Source organism: Pygocentrus nattereri, chromosome 21 (assembly GCF_015220715.1).
Source record: "Pygocentrus nattereri isolate fPygNat1 chromosome 21, fPygNat1.pri, whole genome shotgun sequence".
Classification (NCBI taxonomy): Eukaryota; Metazoa; Chordata; class Actinopteri; order Characiformes; family Serrasalmidae; genus Pygocentrus; species Pygocentrus nattereri.
This window is the reverse complement of record NC_051231.1, coordinates 16,811,587-16,834,439: the sequence shown is the minus strand read 5'-3', so window position 1 is coordinate 16,834,439 and position 22,853 is coordinate 16,811,587. Positions and strand designations below refer to the sequence as shown.

Genomic DNA, 22,853 nt, shown 5'->3' with positions numbered 1-22,853 from the left:
CAACATTTTGCTTCAATGTATACAAGTTATACTGAGTGTTTTTTTCCCTGAACTGTTCCTTTAAAGAGAAGCATATGACAATGACAATGAGACAAGGATTAAAATCAAGTATATTTAGCACTTTAATGTACCCCACACTCAGGAATATTTAAAGTAATTGTGCTACATTAGAAAGAGTTCAGTAAAAAGTGTATTTTCAGCCCATGCCAGTGTTTTCTGTGGCCCAGCAAACTGACACATCCAACAAAGACAGAGAGAGCAGGTCAACATCAGCTGGACTCTTCTGGAACCACAGGCCTCAAGTGGATACAAACTCCAACCCAACCCACACAGTCCAATACTCCATGTCCCAACTTGGGTGAGTAAAGATGGCCCATTTGATTGAAGCCCCACAATTAGTGCAGTATATCTATTGTCCTTTTCATTTATTCATTTATTTCCAGTTATTAATTATTTGTTATTCAGTTTTTAGTTTCAGGAAAAGCCATATATTTAATAGAAAACAAAAGCATTATTTCTCCACGTTCCATCATTCCAATCAGCTAGACAGGACAAGCAATGGCCCACCTCATGAGGACTAAAATCTCAGTGCCACCCTAACCATGTGCACCTGGCATCTGAGAATGCAAACACACCAGACAATTCTGTAAGCTTGCTGCGCAGAGCCTTTTGCAAACAAGCTTTTGATTAGGCATTTCAGAATGACGAAAGCAGCTTTTGAAAAACTACATGCTGTGGTCGCAACATCTATAGGGCTAATCGTTTCTCACAGCTTGATAAGTCACTGGTTATTTGAACTCTTTTCCATCACCCTTTTTCGCTTTAGCGATATTCTGATTTTTCAGCCACGTCCTATTGTAAAACTTTTTCCCAATATTTGGGTGGTGTTTATTTATTTATTTATCAATCAAATTTCTGGCTTTTTTAATGCTGTTTTTTTTTTGGCACATTTTTCAAAATTCACAAAAAAACTGGCAGGCGGAAAACCTGCTATGGACACTGTTAGTGTCTCTTCAAAGGGACACACCCAACTATTCAAACACTTTAGCTGCAGATTTCTTTGCCATGTGCATCTAAAATGTCTAAAGGGATATAAAGCTGGGGAGAGCAGAACTTTTTGATATACTACACTTGCATATAGAAGAGGGCAAAGTCAAAGGATAGTAAGAAAAAAAAAAAAAGAATAAAACCATGTACACGTACCTGCAATTCAAAAACATTTGAAAGATATAGAGACATTGGACCTGGTAGACCACCAAAACTGTCACCATGAAAAAACCAAGTACTGAAGTCCTAAGCAATTATCCCAATTTGGGGCTTGCGTGGAATTTTCTGTTGAATGTATGTTTCATGTTTTACCCCAATACTGGCAAATGAATAACTTTGACTGTATAAACTGGAAATGAAATAAATGAAAGTGTGGTCTCTGACTTTTACACAGTACTGTATGTGTGTGCACCTGGTTTGCTGAGAAGAAAAAAAAAAAAGGCAAAATAAATTCAGATGACTGAAGGAACAGTCTGCTTTTTACAGATGTCACTGGAGACCTCACCCCTTTCAGCAAAAACGGGCTGCCCTGACTCTTACAGATGAAGAGAAAAAACTGCACGTTTCAGAAGCCTACTCAAACCACGCCAGCCCACACTCAGCTTAGGAGCAATATCACAGAAACAAGAACTAACGACAGTGTTACTGTACACATGCAATAAAAAGGCTGTTTTGAAGGATGAACTTGGCAGAGTTTCAGCAGTCATTGGGGAGAGTCCACCAGACTGTTCCACAGTTCTAAACTGGCTTGAGAACCACTGTATTAAGGAGCACTTTGGTGGTATTGGAGCCTCTTCAAATAAAGTAAAAGAGAAATGTCAGAAATGTTAAAGGTCATGCTGATACTGGTGATATCAGCTCAGTTCCATCAGTTTAATCTCAATGTAGTAAATTATATTTATACAAGTATATTAAAATGAACATTTCTACATCAAAGGAATACTCTAGGTTGCCACATCTTTCATAACGTCAGTTGCTAAGTTCTATGAATAAACATTTGAAAGTGTCTTTATAATGCAAATTTAAAACTACTACCTTTTTACTCTCACCAGCGCAGGTATTATGATGAGACAGACTGAGAATGTCTTACCAAAGCTAATCTTATGAAGTTTTATCCAACTTTGCAGCACTGCAGCAATGCAATGTGGTAGTTCTGGGTACTTGTTTTAAAGTATCCATGGTGATCAGTTTGTAAAAACTTAGAACTTCTCAGGAATTCTAAATACAAGCAGAATGCATCATAATTGTCAGATTACAGATGCAGCAGACAGAGATTAGATGAAACAACACTGGAGTATTCCTTTAGTAAGTGAGAGTGGGTTAGACTGAGGTTTACTGTGATGGATGTATAGATGCAATGATGCATTGCCATCATTGCTAATGGACCAGCCAGTAAGAATTGAGAACTGGACCCTAACATCCTATAAGAATGCAATAAATACTATAAGTCCTATAAGTACAGTCTCCTGAAGATACAAGAGTCAGCTTAATACGTTCTGTCAAGAGGATGTGAGCAGGTATAAGCCCGCTTTTCCAGGACCGCCTGGGCAATCTTCTTTAAATTGGCATCATTGTTCTCTGGGGAATCTAGAACAAAAACACATTAATTACTATAAATCTCTGACCTTACGGTGCATTTGTTCATTTACAGCACTTACAATTTACCACAAATCAATTATCACAATTCAATATTCATTAAAAAAACAACAGAAAAAAAACAGTATGACTAAAGAAATTACACAACAGTGGACAAGTCAATACACCAAGTGTTTATGATTACATTTAAGACACTCAAATGGTAAGAGATCCCTGGTCCCCCCCCCACCCCCCCCTCCCAAAAAAAATGAATGTGTGACTTTTTCAGTAACATTATAATTAATTATAGGATTGATGCAGTGCAATAGCCACCTTCAGACTGATGCATCGCAGTGCAATGGTTCTGCAGAGCTAATGGAAAGTTTCTGCATTCTTTAATTCACTATAAAGGGTTCAGCCAAAGTGATTAGGTTCAGGCTAATTGGAACAGTATGATGAGAGCATGCAAGTGTTGATGAGCGACTTTGGTTTGTAGCGTCAAGTAAAAAAACTATTCCACATGCTGGTGCTTTTGTCTTGCAAGTGCTATAAAACTCACTATGGCTGGAGCCAATTAACATTTTGATGTTGTACTCACTTTTTTGCAGCTGAGTCATCCAGTAGTTGTTTTTGAAGTATGCCTCCTTGCAGAAAGTGTTTGCGAGTAAGACCTAAACCAGGCATGGACAACACATTTCCCATGAGCTCAATTAGAACCATTTGTATGACAAAGGAAGTGGATAAAACTGTAAAAGTGTAAGCTTGAGGAGATGCTAAGAATGAAGGTCATTGAAATGAATACATTAAAGCATATAGATTGTTCAAGATCATGTGTTCAGAAATACAAACTTTTGAGGTGTGAAAAAGGTGTTGTTCAGAAACCTGCTGTCCCACATTTTACAATCTCCCAGCAAAACAATTAGGCAAACATCCAAAATAAAAAATCAAGTGCCCATCAGTCGTGTTCTAGCTGCTAAAATGTCTATAGTTTTTCCTCTTTCATTATATTTGCATATTGTGCTTGAACCCCGTTTTCGAACCAAGAGTTCAAAATATGAAAAGTCGCCGATAGCCTTGTTTACAAAAATGATGTAAATGTGTGATTGCAACTGCTTTCATTCTTAGCTAGCAAACATTACTGTATCAAAAGGTAGGTAAACTGTACTCTGATGCAGCAAAAAACAATAAAGGGCTTCCTTCCAAATCCATTTGTTGCTGCAGCATGAAAAAAAAAACAAATGTAAACTTGTAAAGGGTGAAAGTCTACATAGAAAACATTACTTGCGTTCTGATTGGCACATAAAAATAAAGATACTTTTTGAAATGGTTTTGGGGGAAGGAAGAAGCAGCAGATCCCAATGATGACCCTACATGTAAATGGTAAGTTTGTATTTACACTGATTTTCAAATAAGTAAGATGTGTTAAGCAAGGAACACAGTCTGTAACGGCTCATGTTTTTGTTTTTATTTTGTAAATTTTTTATAAAACTGCAAAAAAGTTACATTCAATAAGTAAATTTCATTATTAATAATGACTGTAATAAACAGTGTTCTGCCAAGCAATGTTGCTAGTTTACTACAGGAAACAGTTGCCAAGCAACATAAGTCAAAGATTTTTCAATGGACAAATCGATTGCTCTGTTCAATGGGGATATTCTAATATACTGTGATACTGATGCAATACAATATTGTTTTTAACTCCGTCATATTTCTGTGAAACATTTGACATACAATAAACATTGTCCATGATATAATTCTTGTAAAATAGCTTTAAGCTTTTTAATGATGTCATTTGCTAGGAGCTTGGATTGTTTCTTTTGATGTAAATTGGGTATAGAAGCAAAACAGTCCAATCCAAACAAGATACTTTTGGAACACATTCTTGTGCCCATATGAATGCTAACAAACATCATATATGAGTATTTTACAAAGGGTTTGAACGAAGCTCAGCCGATCAGATGTAAAAACCCTGAAAAGAATGCTTTATAAGAGAACATGACACAGCAAGTCCCTGATATTCTAACAAAGAAACCAGTCACATCTGATATCTGGCCAAACTCAAGATGATACTTCCTGAAGCTCTGCTAGCTCAGTATGTAGGCATTACTATTCTATTTTTGGAGAAATATCTTACTGTTTGCCCATACAGTGACATTCCTATAAACAGACCTTCATCTGCATGTACAATTCAAACAGTCAGGAATCAACAACTCCCTCTATTTACTCTATCACCAAGTGTGTATCCTATCCTCTACTTCCTTTCCTTCCTTTGTGTGTTTGACTTCCATTCCTTGTTTCCTTCCTTTATTCATTAATCTATCCATCTGTCTAGTAGAAAGGAGGTCTCTGGATTTCCCCCGTTTGGTTTTTCTAAACAAAAGGCTCATAGTTGTGGGGCATGCGAGACCTTTTAGTTTTGTCTCTGCTGTCATTAGCTAGTGTGGATAACCTTGTGACCTTAGTAAAACAGGAGCTTGACTCAAATGCTTTTAGGTAAAACCTGAACTGCTTTTAGGTAAAGCTTGGTTTAGATATTCTGGGTTTAAAATACTTTGTGTTAAAGCTTTGTTTAGATATTCTGGGTTTAAAATACTTTGTGTTAAAGCTTGGTTTAGATATACTGGGGTTGAAATGCTTTGGGGTAAAGCTCAGTTCAGATGTACTTGGGCAGAAGTGCTTTGATTTAGAGGTTCACGGGTGGGAACAGGTTGCAGCAAGGCTTGTTTTGAACGTAGTGGGTTGAAATTCTTTGGAGTAAAGCTTGGTTAAAATGTATTGGGATGGAAAAACTTTGGGGTAAAGCTTTCTTTAGATGTAGTGGGATAGAAATGCTTTGGGGGAAATCTTGCTTTAGATGTACTGGGGTAGAAATTCCTTGGAGTAAAGTTTGGTTTAGATGTATTAGGGATAAAATAAGTTGGGGTAAAGTTTTAGATGGGGTATCTCGTTTTAGATGTTGTGTAATTAAAATGATTTTAATCAATAAGTGGTGACATCCAGTGAACTAGTACATAATGTACTGGGGCTGAAAGGGTCAATATGCATTATGGGTGAAATGTTTTGGGATAAAGCTTAATTGAAATTCTCTGGAGAAAAGCTTGGTTTAGATGTACTGAGAGAAAGCTTGGTTAAAATACTGTGGTGTAAAAATTGTTTTTGGAATGCTAGAGCTGGTTGGTTACCTCGTCATCGTGGTTCCGCAGGCCGACGCTAATAGAGCGGCTGGCTCGGGACAGGACGGCTGTCATGGCATACAGGTTAATAAGTGTATCAGCGACCCTCTTCAACACCAACTGTTCATCCACAATAGTCTGAAACACAAAGTACCATACAGCTGACAAGAATGAAAACCATTCCATAAAATAAGTCATAACAGCCCAGTTCCTCTGAAGTAGTAACTGTGAATGAGTATGAATGCATAGTTTTAATAACTTCTTGATCTTCAACCATTTCTATTGTTTCATTCTTCAGAGTGCATTCACACACTGTGAAGGGCAGCCGGTGTTTTGAAATGGTATTATGGTGTTTTCACCCAACTCTGAACATGTATTTCTTGTCAAATAAAGCCTATGAAAATGAACTGAATATTTATAAAACATGCAGATTTTCTGTGATTCTCCATGAACTTGCCATAGTCCATGAGTGCAGATGTGAGTGTTGTGGTTATAAGATTTATTTAATTTTAAATGTTTCCTTCACATGAAATTAAAAATGAAAAAAAAAAAGTTACAGAGGAGGGGATAAAACAGCATTTGGAAATCTGAAGTCTTTCCAGGGCTTATTACAAGTCCTGATTACAATAGTATGGGCTTTGTTGTCATTGAAAAAGAGAGAGACGGGGGAACAGCTGTCCCACACATGAGGCCATGGCATTACCTCAGTGTAACAGGAAAGAAGGGACTAGCTGGGTCCCTCCAGTGCTCTACAAGCCCACACTAATTACCCTGCACCTCTCTACAGCAACCAGCAACACACTCCAGGACGTTAAACATACAGCACGGTTTTTCCAGAGGTATTCCAAAAATGCACAGAGGAAATGATTAAATGAGGAATTAATTCCCAGTGAGGAAAGAAAGAGCAGTTTGTTTTGGCCAGAGATTTTCTGCAATGCAACTTAAACCTTTAGTGTTGAAGTCACAGATGTATGTGATTTGTACGGTTCTCTAGTTGCTGCTGTAACTTTGCAGTTTCATTTTTTGCAATACGTCCATCCGCCAGACTCTGTAAGTCGGTTCATGCGTGTCTGTCTATTTACCCACCATCCATTTCTCCAAACTTCTCCCCATCTATCCCTCCCTGTCTGCATGTCTTCCCACCTCATCCATCCATCCATCCCTCTGTCATTCATCAATCCCTGTCTGTTCATCCAGCATCCATCCCTGTCTCTGTCCATCTATTTCACCATCGATATGGTGGTGGTGTGTTAGTGTGTTGCACTGGTATGAGTGGATCAGACACAGCAGTACTGCTGGTGTTTTTAAACACCTCTCACTGTCCACTCCATTAACTTGTTGGCCCACCTTGTAGATGTAAAGTCACAGACGATAGCTCATCTGCTGCTGCACAGTTTGTCCTCTAGTCCTTCATCAGTGGTCACAGGATGCTGCCCACAGGACGCTGTTGGCTGGATAATTTTGCTTGGTGGACTATTCTCGGTCCAGCAGTGACACTGAGGTGTTTAAAAACTCCAGCAACACTGCTGTGTCTGATCCACACAGACGAGCACAACACAGACTAACACACCATCACGTCAGTGTTACTGCAGTGTTGAGAATGATCCACCATCCAAACAACACCTGCTCTGTGAGGGTCCATGGGGATCCTGATCACTGAAGAACAGGGTAAAAGGGGGCTAACAAAGTATGCAGAGAAACAGATGGACTACAGTCTGTAATTGTAGAACTACAAAGTGCACCTATATAGTAAATGGAGCTGATAAAAAGGACAATGAGTGTAGAAACAAGTAGGTGGTCATAATGTTATGCCTGATTGGTGTATCTCTCTATGCCCCTCTCTTTCTGTTTGTTCATATTTCTCCCCACTCATCCCTCCATCCATCATTTCTTTGTCTGTCCTTTGATTTGCCTCTATCCATCCACCTATCCATCACTTCATGACTCCATCATCCATTCATCTGTGTGTCTGTGTGTACACGGCTTGCATGGAAGAGTAAATAAAATGTCAGATACACTCCAAAAGCCTTTAGGAAGAGTTTACCTTTCCATATCTGTACAGCAGACTTTCCACAGTGGACCCGAAAAGAGCCACATTCTGTTCAAACATTTTGGCGCTTTCCTGTGGGAGACACAATGACAATTTCCAGCAGTGTGAGTTGGACAATGTTACCAGACCCCACAAGCTTAAAGATCTGTGAGAGGCAAAATGTCACCCGTAATGATGCATCACTCACAGATCAAGGCAGAGCTACGGTTTAATGGACACTGTCTAACATGAAAGGTACTAGATTATTACACACATATACAACTATTTATTTCAAGCTCCTTTACAGAGCATACAAAAAGAACAGGAATAAGAGAGACAATGGTAAATGTACAAGGGACTCTGACAAACACAACAATTTGTGTTTATGTGATTGTCACAAGCCTATATAGATAAGATAGATAGATATAGATAAACATGTATGTAAAAATCTGTTTATAGCTACAAAACATTCAAATCATATTTCACTGAATCAATGAACAATCTTTAACTGAACTAACAAAATATTTTTGAACACATCTCTGAACATGTTTACAGTTTCTTAGATTCTTGGTGTTAACAAAATGTTTATTATTAAATTAAATCTTAAGTTAAATTATTATTCAGTTAAATAAATGTTTAATAATATATCAGTACAGATTTTATAGATACATTTGTCTTAGATCGATGATACAAAAGCATAAATGAGTAGGTAAGATAGAGTACTGTTAAACTGGGGTGCACCACGCCGTCTTTGCCAGTTAGGCCGAAGTCAACGTTCCTTCCCAGAGAGCCCTTCAGCTTCTTCCCCAGTATTTCAAACACCACACCGACATTTCCCTTCTTCATCTCCCTAAAGGAGAGAACAGCACCAGCATCAGTTTTTCTCATATCAGTCTTTAACGGTGAAAAAGCATTCTCTGTTATTTATTGTTTATACATACTTAATTTTTCCTGTTAGTATTTTACCAGCATACTGCATTCCTGTAAGAGCGATGTACATCCTCAGGATCTCATTTGTTCCCTAAAAGATAAGACATAACATTTCATGTTATGACCTCTAGTGGTCAAAATGTAAGTTTCTAAATGGGGAAAAAAGCATTTCAATAAATCCATGTTGATATATTCTTGTATTTCTAAAATGGCAGCTTTAGGGTATAAGGAATAATCATTCTTAATTTATCATTCTTAATTCTAATGAGATTTATTTTTCAAGTATCTTTGGACCATTTAATAGTCATGAAATGCTCACATAATGTAAAGATCAGAAAAACAAAATAAACAGGGCTTTATGACAGCACTGAACTCCTAATATTACAAACCAAAATACCTCAAATATCTGCAGGATCCTGCAGTCTCTGAGGTAGCGCTCAAAAGGATAATTCTTCGTGTATCCCACTCCTCCTAACACCTGCAGTGCCTCACTCACACACACCCAGCCACCCTCGGAGCTGAACACCTGAAGACAGACACACCCACACACACCCACACACACAAACATCAATAATATACCCACCCCCCTCTCCTTTATTTTCTTCTTTCTTGCCCAATATTCAGCTGAATGTTAGTCGCTGGCAGTTGTAACTTACTATCTATGAGTCCATGACCAAGTAGGACCTGGGAAACCTCTTAATTTCAAAGCAAAAAAAAAAATCCATTTGAATATCCATCAAACCCATAATTCCAATTCAGAACGTCAGAAATTCTTAAGAGCTACCACTTTTCTCAAGTTGCATTTCTGGATGTCACATCAACATGTCAGTGGTTATAGTACAAGAAGTAATACTGTCCTTTAGAACTTTCTAAGTGAAAATAAGTTACAGGGAACACATTTAAATATGACTTTCTTTTGCACAGTCCGCATTTTAGCATGTCCTTTTGGGTGCACTCTTTGTACATGACCTACTGCAGTGCAATGTGGGTTTAAAAGAATGTACTTGATATTCTCCACTATGTTTTCAGTCACTGCTGCAAATTACAAACACTACTGTGATGCATCATAAATATGACATAGATTCAGATGCAATCTATGTCTCCTCTATTGCACAATGCCTAAAATTCTGGGATAGGTGAGGGCTATTCTTCTTCTTCAGCAATCTGTGAAGCCTATTAACACCTCAAGCAAGATCATAAGAAGAGAGTACTGAATGACCAATACTGCATGTGACTGAGGACCTTTGTCATAAATGTCTAAGCCACCCTTCTCAACTAGGGCTGAATGATATGGACAAATTACCAAGGAAACGCTTTTTAGTTTACATTTATTGTGCTACATAAATGTCTTGATTCAGAGCTCACAGAAACCCTTTATAAAGATGCTTCCAGTACACAGTAAGGAGCCTCGTGATTGGTAGGGGCTTATTTGTATATTACAGCCTAACAAAAAGTATATTTTGTAGTCTTATTCTAACCACAGAGGTCTGTGGCAGGTGTCCTTTAAAACCCTTTAATTTATTTTGAATGGATCTTACAACGGATAGCTCAGGACAAACAGAATTGTATTTTTTTTATGTTCTAAAGAAAGAACATGTGCCAAAGCATCTTTACCTTCACCATAGCTGCTTCTACAGAGCAGTCTGGAAATCCAGGCCGGTCCATCATTCCAGCAGTCAGGTACGCCATGCTCTCCATCACAAAGGCACTTTGGGCCATGATGGCAAACTTCTCCTGTGCCAAAAACAACAAAGCAATATGTTTAATGTCAGCCAACCACTGTGTGTTACAAGGAGTTTAAATCTCTGAACAATTCATCAGCAACTCTTATTTCAAACTGTTGCATCATGACATTTCCATCAAACAACAAAAACAATTACCTGAATCATTCCAAAGTCAGCAAGTTTCCTGTTGAACTGTTTCCTTGTGCCTGCATATTCTGCGGTCATCTCTGGAAAACAATATACATATACATATAACTCAACAAAACAATATAAGAATGACCACATCGGTCTTGTAAGCGCAAACTAGTCTGTTTCATGTGTTCGTACCGATCAGTCTCTTGATCATGCCTGCACTTGCACTGCCCATGCTAAACCTTCCACTATTCAGGATATTCATTGCAATCTGCAAAGATACACAACCACAGAGTACATACACAATAAACACCACTAAGTTCACACACACACACACACACACACTTTCTGAGCCCCTTCTCCCTCAGGGTCGCGGGGGTGCTGGAGCCTATCCCAGCTGTCATTGGGTGGAAGGCAGTATAAACCCTGGACAGGTCGCCAGTCCATCGCAGGGCACCACTAAGCTCAATAACATCTAATTGCCCGATTTATGCTCCATCCACATTCTTTTGAATTGTTCTTTTGTGGCAACTGTTGTGAAGTTATACCAGATTATTACAGAAACTTCCCATTCAATCAAATCACAAATTGCAGCAGACAACATTTTGCCAAAATACTTCCGTATCTATAACTTATAGCTACTGTGCTATTAATTTAGATGATGTTTATTAAATATTAGTATGAAATGATGGATTAGGTGAAGTTTTGTTAACTTCACCTTGCCTTACAGCAACATCAAAGATCCATGATTGAATCTTCTAACTGTAAGCTGTGAGGTTCATCATTTTTTGTAGGATCTGAAGATTTTTTACCTCTATTTGTGTCTCTCAATAGCTTGATTTCATTGATACGGCTTGATAAAATAACTTGCTTTTTTGGCCATAATATTAGTATGTCACGTACAATGGTGAAAGGGTTAACTTGTTGACAACATTAAAACTGGTCAACCTTCTGCTTAGCCTATTACAAACCTCAGTCACACAACAAAAAGTACTCATAATTTATTGGAACAGTGTGATCTATCACTAGCATACAAAATAAACATGAACACTAAATTTAGATTTTTAAAAAAGTCAGTTGTGCACCACATTTTGCCAATGGATTTTAGCAAAGCTTATCAAACCCTGAGACATGATAAAGAAATGCAGAGCCTGGGCTCATTCATTTGCTTCATTGCCTGCACTTTAACGTCCATGCTGTGCAACGGAGTTACCTTAAATCCACCACCAACTTCACCAATTACATTCTCTACTGGCACCTTTGTGTCTTCAAAGGTCACCTCACAAGCTAAAATAAAACACAAACAAAAAAAAAATCATCCATTAATCTACAAAACAAAATTAGCATCTGTTACAGTATATACACCTATATAAAATCATATGAATTGTGTGTAACAAAACAAGCATGTTCAGTACAGTCTGTTATTCAGTGTGAGTGTGGATGTGATTTACTCTGGCATCTGGTTGACGAAAGCCTTATAGATAAAAAGTAGCCGGTGAATCTCCCTTTGCGCAGATAGAGTGGGCCAACAAGATTTGTTATATAGTATATAATGATAAGCACTAAATGAATTCCACACAGAATCCAGAATCAAGAACAGCGTACTTTTTCCACCGCAAACTTTATAAGAAGCTAAGCTTCTGTATTAGTTTCAAGAAAGCTTTCTGTATTAGTAAGGTTCTTTTGTCCTGAACAATGAGTTTACATATGGGGGATGTATGCTGTGAATTTTTTCATGGCTAGGTGTAGTATTTATTCCTTACATACATTATATTGCCAGAAGTATTCACTTGTCTACCTTCAAACGCAGATGAAACTGAGTGACATCCCATTCTTGTCAAGTAAGTCTCCACTGCTCTAGAGTCCAGAGTGGCGGAGCTTTACACCACTGCATTCAACTTTGTTATAATACCACTGACAGCTGACTGTAGAGGAAATGTCACAGCTGGAATTGTTGCACATGTGGCGTCCTATCACAGCACCACGCTGGAATTCACTGAGCTCCTGAGAGCGACCCACATTTCACAAATGTTTGTATAAGCAGTCTGCATGTCTAGGTGCTTGGTTTTATACACCTGTGGCCATGGAAGTGATTGGAACACCTTAATTCCATGATTTGGATGGGTGAGTGAATACTTTTGGCAATATAGTGTATTTCTTTAATACTTGTACTCTATTGTCCATTTGTGTAAGCATCAATTTCACTAAGACAGACTCTTTGTACATAAAATCACTTGGATATCCCTTTTTACCCTTCTGGTACTGATCCTTTACTTCCCAACAAAACCACTCAGAAAACATATTTTTGTATAATACAAATATATTTCCTTTCACTTATAATAGGAAGTATATCTGACAATTGAATGTCCAAAACAGTAAAAACACTAAACAATATATAGATAAAGCTGTGGCACATATGCACAAACACATAACAGCTTCTCTGGGCCCTGCAAAAATGGTGTTAAATGTTATTTCATGCACAAAAGTCATTGTCCCATACACTTGCGTTTAAATCCCCGTGCATCATTTATGCTGACAGTAGCAGCTGTTGGGCCACAGATTCTTGGCATGATGCAAGCACCTGGCCATGAGACCACGTCATTCCACCATGCTGCTGACCAATGGAGATGCACTGCAGGAAGTGTTACACAAAACACTAGCACAGATAGCAGCCTGCTGTGCTAAATGCTAAGCCCAAGCTAAAGTCTATTGTTACCCCAGCTGTTCTCTCCATATAGCTTTCTAATGTTCGCTCCGTCAGTAACAACCTGCAGTAACATTAAGACTGTAGCTGTCTATGCAGTGTGGGATGAGGGTTTAAAGAAAGACAGCCATTTAGGGTTTTGGCCTGTTTGTATGTTATCTGTGCTCATTTGTCGCTAATTTGTGGTTTCAACCGGTCTATGACCCAAAAATAGAGACTGCCCTTGAAATACTGGCATTACATGTTTTGCTGTGAGCATTTTTATTACTTGCTTTTCTCAAACAGATACTGATAAGTTATCAGTGCAACACTACATGCCAAGTGTATTTAGCCAGTTAAGTGATTCTGATTCTAATGCACTGATTATATAAACCATGAAGTGCGTAAACTCACTGTTGGAGCCTCGGATGCCCAGTTTGTCTTCTGGTTTGCCGCTGGTCACCCCACCAAATGCTTTTTCTACAATGAAGGCTGTAATTTTGTCTTTCTTTTGGCCATCCTTGTCCAACACCTCCGTTCTAGCAAACACTGTCATAATGTCTGCTAGCCCACCATTGGAAATCCAGATCTTAAAAGGACAACAAAATTACTGATAAAATATACACCAGAGTTCAGTGTTTACAGATTAAATTCATAGTTAAATATTTTACCAAGACCTTATTTCAGATACATTTACCTTGTACCAATCAATGCCCACTTTATGAACACCAATCACAATGTATCCGGAAATCCACTAGCATTGTGGACGACCCTATCCATCCCTCACATGGACTTTTTTCCCTGCTGCTGTCTGGCAGAAGGTACTGGAGTATCTGTGCCACCACTGCCAGACTGTGCATCAGCTTTGTTTCGCAAGCAATCAAGTTTTCAAACTCACAAGGACTGATCTAACACCACCCCCCATAAACTACACACTCACCTCTTTGATGCTCTACTTGCACTATCTGGATCATTGCTACCAACGCTGTGTTTACACTGTTTTACTACCCCAGTGACTGCTGTGTTTATGTCTGTCATCTGACTGAGAGATTCACAGATCACAGCATGTTAAATATCTTTGCACCTTATTCTCATTACCCATGTCCAGAAACGTGTGCCTGTGTCTGTGCTGCACTGTCCTGTCTGTTTAATTTATTGTATTTATTATACTGTGTCTAGTTTAATTTTTTGTTTGCACACCATGTCTGCACGTTCACACTTTGCACTTTTTGTTCCTTGTTGCACTGTGTTGTTCCTGGAGGAACATAATTTCACTCCACTGTTTACTTGTACATAGATGGAATGACAATAAAAGCCTCTTGATTTGGCTTGACATTTGAGGTCCACAAATTCAGTACAATTTCAGTGGTAAATTTCTGACCACAGAACCACTGTTGACTAGATATTATTAGGGCATCATATCGTCACAGCAGCAGTAGCACTGACATAGTATTGGCATGATGCTGTGTGTGATGGTCAGTGTAAAAGCTTTTACACATGTCAGTGTCATCGCTGACAGTGGCCCACCACCCAAAAAACTTATCTGCAAAGGGCCCTGGGTGACTGCAGGTTTTAACTCTAGCTGAAGCACAGCTGATTCTACTTGTTTAATCAGTTGGTCTTAGTCTTCAAACATTTCATCAGGTGCTTTGTTGGAGAGAAACCTGCAGCCACACTGGTGCTCCGCGGATAAGATTGGACACCCCTGGGCTAGAGAATGGCTAAAAAAAATTGTGCTTTGAACCACTAAGTGTAAAGGGTATTCTATTAGTTACCCTCTCTTAGCAAGCCTTATGGCTGATTAAATATGACAGCCACCTTTGAGCCGTTGAGTAAGAAGTGCTTCCCATCCTCAGTCAATGTAGCCCGGGTTTGAATAGAGGCAGCATCACTCCCACTGAAACAGAAAAGAGAGATTATAATACTCAGAAAGTTCAGGAGTCTCAGTATGTATGTAGTATGAATTGTCAGTTTACTTATAAATAAACCACACCTTCCAGGCTCAGTCAGACAGAAGGCTGCTATATGCTCTCCTGAAGCCAGTCGGGGCAAATACTTAGCTTTCTGCTCGTCAGTTCCAGCCATCAGGATACCCTAACACAACAATAACACAAAAATTAAAAAGCAAAAATTAATACTGATTTTGGGAATAATGTTCCATTATTTGTTGCAAACTTCAGATAAACATATTTTGGATAATTGACATTTGGGCCTCAAAAAAACTGAAAAAGTGAACAGCACAAAGTGCAGACATGAGCAGGAACCAAAGTCTATTGGAGTGAAATTTTGATCAGGGATAGGGGAGTAGCTAAGTAATGTGCAACTTTTGGTAGATAACTACAAATTTTTGTAGTTCGGACAGTTCAAGCAAATGGTCATGCATTGGCCCCATATGCCGATCACCCCTTATTTGTAAGCTTGGCTCAGGGGTTGGCAACTGAAATGTTAAGAAGAGCTATTTTGTCCTTTCAACAAAAATGAAACCACCTTGGGAGCCACAACATTTTATGTCCGTTTTACCATATTGGCTGCAAGTCTCAGTATGTGGTGATGTGATGGTACAGGCTAAAAATATAATAGAAATGAAAACACAGACTTGCTTTGTTTTAAGCTTTAGCTCAGCTGTAGCCACTTTTTTTCGCACCTCAGTCAGGAAACTTCTCCGCAGGTTTCTTATAAAATGTCTCTCAAAGTTCGACCTTTTATGAGGCTGAAGTTGCTTCTCATCCTCCAGCTTTTCGTTCCACTTTAAATGGTGACCGAGGCACCAGATTGTACTGCTGTGCCATTTAAGGCAGAACGGGACAATTCAAATGAGAAGCAGGAGAAAGAGAAGCTGACTTAAGTTTCACGAGTTGTTTCAGATTACATGTATGAGGAAACTAGCTGAGTGCTTATAAATGCAATTAAGTCCATTTATAGCAAAATTACTGATGTTCATCTTAAATCTTTCTCTTTGCCTTTTCATTATCTGCGTTGCCATGGTGTCCAGACTTCTGTGCGTCAGTCTTCAGCGTTAAAGGGTGAATTAGCAGTTCTACATTAACTCCAGCGTTTAAGACCATTTATCGTGAAAGCTGTGTTTGAACTGTGCATTATAACTTTAAAGTAAAGGATGATTGTTATTTTACTTAAAAATTTAATTGTTTATTATGTTATTTTACTTAAAATCTAGCTCTGCTGTAGAGCCGCAACAGCTCTGCAGCAGTGGAGAGATTATTCAGGCCGTTTCTCACCCCAAACAGAGTCAGAGTCACTGATGAGAATTTGGAGGCTGAAGTGTTACTGAAGTTTAACAAAGGACTCTGATTGTCGTGTTTGTACATCTTTCTGAAATGTTTAAATTGGAGCAGTTTTATTTCAACAGTTGACAATGCTTTGCACAAAATTGTTTGGTTTGTATTCAGTGATTTTTGTTAGGAAAACCTGAAATGACTTGACTTTGCCTTCACTTAGTCTACATTTCTGTTGAATATCACACCTTTGGTTATTTAAGATTGTTGGTTACACTTTTTGGTGATCTTTTTGTATCTGTGCAGCTTTTCAATTGCATGTTTCTTTCTGGCACATGAATAAATGCAGCATATTGCTCGCACTGTCCGTCACAAACATTCTGACAGTCACGCTTGGAAAGCAGCTAAAAAGTAGTGCACTACTTTTCCTGGAAAAGTAGCTAAATTGTAGCTAGCTACAAATTTTGGGAAAGTAGCTACAAAGTAGCTAACTACTATTTTTTCAGAAGCTATCCCAATGCTAATTATGATCTTATCAGATAAAAAACAGGGGTGTCTAATCTTATCCACAAAAGGCTACATGTTTTCAGGAGAGCAGGAGTTCACCTGATCAACTGTTTGAAGATTGAGACTAAATGATTAAACAATTTGAATCAGCATCACAATGCATTTACGAATAGCAAGGACCACCTAATCAACTACAGGATCTACAAAACTGTTTGTTTGTAAGATGTGTTAAGAATCAAATGATCTAAATGTTGATAACAGCTCTTAGATGTACAAGAACAAAAGACTATAGGTACCTTTTTGTCTGACAACAAAGACAACATGAGACTGACTGAGTGAATATGCACAATAACCTCACCCCTCACGATACCGAGAAACACAGAAAGAATCAAACCTTCAAACCAATGGCTTGATGTGCCGCAAGAGTGACGGCAATGGCTCCATCCATGGACGTAATCTCTCCTAACCTGGCATACATCGTATTTGACAGGCCGAGGCCACCTACAGAGAAAAACACACCTTGAACACAACTGAAAGTCTAACTAATGACATCAGAGCACTTTTAGCTTCAGACCAATCCAGCTGTCTAGTTGTTTCACTTTATTGTTGATGTGTCATTGGGTAACTTTTCTATCTGGGATTAATACATATTTTACAAAAATAATAATTATTATTGAATAATAATTGAATAATAATTCACTTTACAATGGGGTAGATACTATAAACATAGACATACAGAAAGCAAGACCCAAAATAGTAAGAAAAAACGAGGACAAATTAAAAGTGTAATGTTTTGAGTTGAGCTTTGAAAGAAGTGACACTACCTGTTTATAGGCTCATAAAATAATTTATAAAATGATCTTCACAGAAGACATTTGCCTGGTCTTACCATACTCCTCAGGTATTTGGATCCCAAACAGCCCGAGAGCCTTCAGGCCAGCTAGCGTTTCAACAGGGATATGGGCTTCCTCATCAATCTTCTTTGAATCAACTAAGAAAGATATGTAATATTTAAAGATGACACAATATCAATTTTCTTTTCCAGTTCCAATACTAATATTAAAACCTTGAGTACTGGTTGATCACAATCTTTAAAAACTACAAAGCTTAAACATTTTTTATTTTCTTCATTTAAAGGGGAACTGCACCAATTTTTCTGCATAATCAAATGATTAAGATGTAAACAAAGTCTTACAGAATGGTTTGGTGTGAAATGCTCTGTACTAGAGAAACTTACTAAGTCACAGTGGTGGTGACAGGAACCAGATGGCCAGAGTTTATTGTCTCTTAAAGCTACCTCACACACTGTAAGGCAAAACAGTCCCTAATCCCCCGTCCCCACCCCCCCCAAATTTACCACTATTTTACCATTTTACCATTAACAACATTACATATCAAAGGAACGTGTAGTTTTCCAGGTGGTTCTGGATAAACAATAAAATGATTATATCTATGTTGCAAACATTAGGACCCCTGGTTCGAAGGCTCCTCAATGATTGATTTCACATTAAACTCTTTACTTAACTCATAACTCATTACTTAATTTAATTGTTGAGATCTATACTAAGCTGAAATATAGAAAAAAATGGTAGCATTCTGCTCGAGCATCTGCATACATCATGCTCAAACTACCCAAACACTCAGAGGAAGAAATTCACAGCTAACATTACATCACATAATTTGAGTAAGCACTATTTCAAGCTACAGAAGCACTTCCTTATTTTTTCCCCTCTTTGACATCTGGATCCAGCATTTTCTGCTGATTTTGGCCTCATATACTGATACCCATCAATACAGATTTTCTCATCTTGATATTACATACACGGCTGTGCTTGCTCTGTTTACGTATGGAAACTAAAGCAAAAGTCACTTATGGGGACAGCCTGACACAAGCAGATGCCATAAAAACAGTGAAATGGTGTCAGACTCGGCCTGGGCAGTATGGCGCGCATACATACATACAATATATATATATATATATATATATATATATATATATATATATATATATATATATATATATATATACACACACACACACATACACACACACACACATACATACATATACATACTATATATATATATACATACATACATACACATACACATACAAGAGAAAATATCCAGTGAGCAGCAGTTGTGTGGACGAAAATGCCTTGTTGATGTGAGAGGTCAGAGGAGAATGGACAGACTGGTTTGAGATGATAGAAAGGTAACAGCAACTCAAATAACCACTTGTTACAACCAAGGAATGCAGAATACCATCTCTGAACGCACAACACGTGGAACCTTGAAGAAGATGGGCTACAGCAGCAGAAGACCACACCGGGTGCCACTCCTGTCAGCTAAGAACAGGAAACTGAGACAATAATTCGCACGGCCTCACTGAAATTGGACAATAGAAGACTGGAAAAATGTTGCCTGGTCTGACGAGTCTCGATTTCAGCTGTGACATTCAGATGGTAGGGTCGTAACCAACATGAAAGCATGGATCCATCCTGCGTTGTATCAATGGTTCACGCTGGTGGTGGTGGTGGTGTAATGGTGTAGGGGATATTTTCTTGGCACACTTTGGGCGCCTTAGTATCAACTGAGCATCATTCAAATGCCGCAGCCTACCTGAGTATTGTTGCTGACCATGTCCATCCCTTTATGACCACACTGTACCCATCTTCTGATGGCTACATCCAGCAGGATAAAGCACCATGTCACAAAGCTCATATCATCTCAAACTGGTTACTTGAACATGACAGTGAGTTCACTGTACTCCAATGGCCTCCACAGTCACTAGATCTCAACCCAATAGAGCACCTCTGGGACGTGGTGGAATGGGAGATTCGCATCATAGACGTGCAGCTTACAAATCCGCAGCAACTGCGTGATGCTATCATGTCAATATGGACCACAATCTCTGAGGAATGTTTCCAACACCTTGTTGAAAGTATGCCATGAAGAATTAAGGCAGTTCTGAAGGCAACCTTTTACTATTAAGGTATACCTAATAAAGTGGCCAGTGAGTGTGTGTGTATTATATATTATATATTATAAATGTAATAAATTGTCACAATATAATCATGTATATCTGACCAACAGCATGTTTCATTACAAAGAGATTACAATTTGTCCTCCTTTAACTGGACTAAGTGCAAGGCATCATGCCAAATGCTTGAATGATTCAAAATATTGTGAGAAAGTTTTGTGATATCAGATCACCCACCTCCAAGTCATATTCTATGCCATACTGCCCACCTCAAAGTCAGAGTAAGATCAGTGTCATTCTTCACTTTACTCACCGTCTTCACCGAAAAACTTCTCTACTGGGGGCACAAACTGATTGATCTCCTCTAATTCTTCATTACTAATTTCTGGGTAGGGAAAGACCTCACTCTACACAAGAAAGAGCATAAGTGAGTGTATGAAAATAAAACACTTATCCATTAAATAAAAGGCTGTTCACATAATCAGCAGCAGTAAAACAGTAAATAAAAAATACAGCTGTATGCAATGCAACTTTAAGGACTTCTGGTCAAATTTCTAAGTGAAAAAGTTATAATATGTTAAAAAAATGGCAATGTCTATGTAGTGCTTTAAGTATGTTCTCTGTAGAGGGTGCACTGTAGATGCTTTGTCAATGCCCAGTCTGTCTTTAAGTAACATTCAACTAAATATCCATTCAAATGAAATTGAATTTCAAGTTCATTGTGAAAGAGTTAAGAATTAAATCCATCCCTAAACCTAACCCCGACCTTAACGTCAAAGCAAAACCTACATCTTCTCCCACGAAAGTGTATTAATGATTCAGGTATCTGTACAGCACCAACAGCGAGCCTTCCAAATAAAGTATGAACAATAGAGGTGCTGCTTTTTTCACTGTAGTGATTCCACTCCATAACACGGAGAGAAAAACAGCACTAGAAAACTATTTATGGCATTTTCATGCTTCAGCAAAAGCAACCCAAGCAGCTTTCTCTAACGGCCAAGATAGCTAGCTATATTTTAGAGAAAATTGGTGTAATAAACAAAACTACGACGCATTTTAAGTTGTGCATCAACGGTCTACACGTTACGCTTCAGCTTGAGCATCACGCCAGGTGTCAGTCATGAAGTGACCGGTAAGTGAAAAGTTTCACAAATACACGGAATACACACACATAGACTTGCTGTTGTAACTGAAGACTTTGGTCACTTTACCTTGTTGACTTTTCCCAGAAACAGATCTTTAGCATAGGCTAAACTCCTCACACTCGTCCTCATGCAACGCTGAGTTTGAAGCGGAGCTGCTAACCGTCGCGCCGGAGAAGCAAGTAAACATTTACTGACTTTTACCGACCTGGAAAAACCTAACATTTTACCGAAATTCATCTTGGCGGACAACAGGGTGTCCCGCTGTCTCCTTCCAGTATCTTCGCTGCTACCTTTCACCCGTTTCTGTCGCACTGAGATGACAACATGAGCCTAAAAAACTCACTGCAGCTCATGTTTTGTACCTCTAGAGGGCAGCAGCAAGAGAAGAGCGTGAGGCCTGCAACCCAGAGTGAGATAGCCAGGTTCTCACACTAGCCTGTCACTTCATTAGCTACACCTCCTTGTTTCTACAGCTATTGTCCTTTTTATCAGCTCCACTTACTATATAGGTGCACTTTGTAGTTCTGCATTTACAGACTGTAGTCCATGTTTCTCTGATACTTTGTTCACCCTAATCTTTCAATGGTCAGGACCCCCACAGGACCACCACAGAGCAGGTATTATGTGTGTGGTGGATCATTCTAAGCACTGCAGTGACATTGATGTTGTGGTGGTGGTATGTTAGTGGTATGTGCTTGGAGAGTGAACATAGTTATAACCCACTAGGACCATCTCAGACCATACACTATATTGCCTAAGATTTTCACTCACCCATCCAAAGCATTGAATTCAAGTCTTCCAATCACTTCCATGGCCACAGGTGTATAAAACCAAGCACTTAGGTCTGCAGACTGCTTCTACAAACATTTGTGAAAGAGTGGGTCGCTCTCAGGAGCTCAGTGAATTCCAGCATGGTACTGTGATAGGATGTCACTTGTGCAAGAAGTCCAGTCGTGAAATTTCCTCGCTACTAAATATTCCATAGTCAGCTATCAGTAGTATTATAACAAAGTGGAAGCGATTGGGAATGACAGCAACTCAGCCATAAAGTGGTAGGCCACGTAAAATGACAGAGTGGGGTCAGCGGATGCTGAAGCACATAGTGCAGAGGTTGGCAACTTTCTGCAGAGTCAATCACTACAGACTTCAACTTCATGTGGCCTTCAGATTAGCTCAAGAAAAGTGTGTAGAGAGCTTCATGGAATGGCCGAGCAGCTGCATCCAAGCCTTACATCACAAAGTGCAATGCAAAGCATCAAATGCAGTGGTGTAAAGCGCTGCCACTGGACTATAGAGCAGTGGAGACATGTTCTCTGGAGTGATGAATCACGCTTCTCCATCTGGCAATCCGATGAAAGAGTCTGGGTTTGGTGGTTGCCAGGAGAACAGTTCTTGTCTGACTGCATTGTGCCAAGTGTAAAGTTTGGTGGAGGGGGGGATTATGGTGTGGGTTGTTTTTCAGGAGTTGGACCCCTTAGTCCCATTAAAGGAACTATTAATGCTTCATCACACAAAGAGAATTTGGACAATTTCATGTCACTCAAGTTCGTATGTTTGTGAAGGCAGATGAGCGAATACTTTTGGAAATATAGTGTATGTCCAAAAATATCCAGACACCCCTTCTGAAAATTGATGGTGATAATTCAGCTACTTTACGCTGCACCCATAGCTGACACAGGCCTTTAGGTACAG

General features: G+C 38.9%; 1 protein-coding gene across 1 annotated transcript; it reads right to left on the bottom strand.

Moving 5' to 3' along the window:
- Positions 1–109: 109 nt before the first annotated feature.
- acad9 (acyl-CoA dehydrogenase family, member 9) lies at positions 110–21,461 on the bottom strand. Its single transcript, XM_017692835.2, has 18 exons — positions 21,228–21,461; positions 20,330–20,423; positions 17,923–18,024; positions 17,428–17,534; positions 15,287–15,387; positions 15,112–15,190; positions 13,708–13,882; positions 11,824–11,897; positions 10,806–10,881; positions 10,635–10,705; positions 10,369–10,488; positions 9,152–9,280; positions 8,766–8,845; positions 8,548–8,674; positions 7,840–7,917; positions 5,805–5,933; positions 3,221–3,293; positions 110–2,634 (listed from the first exon to the last, which is right to left on the bottom strand). The coding sequence occupies exons 1-18, from the start codon at positions 21,396–21,398 to the stop codon at positions 2,534–2,536; spliced, it is 1,887 nt and encodes a 628-aa protein (XP_017548324.1). The 5' UTR covers positions 21,399–21,461; the 3' UTR covers positions 110–2,533.
- Between the last annotated feature and the right edge of the window lie 1,392 nt (positions 21,462–22,853).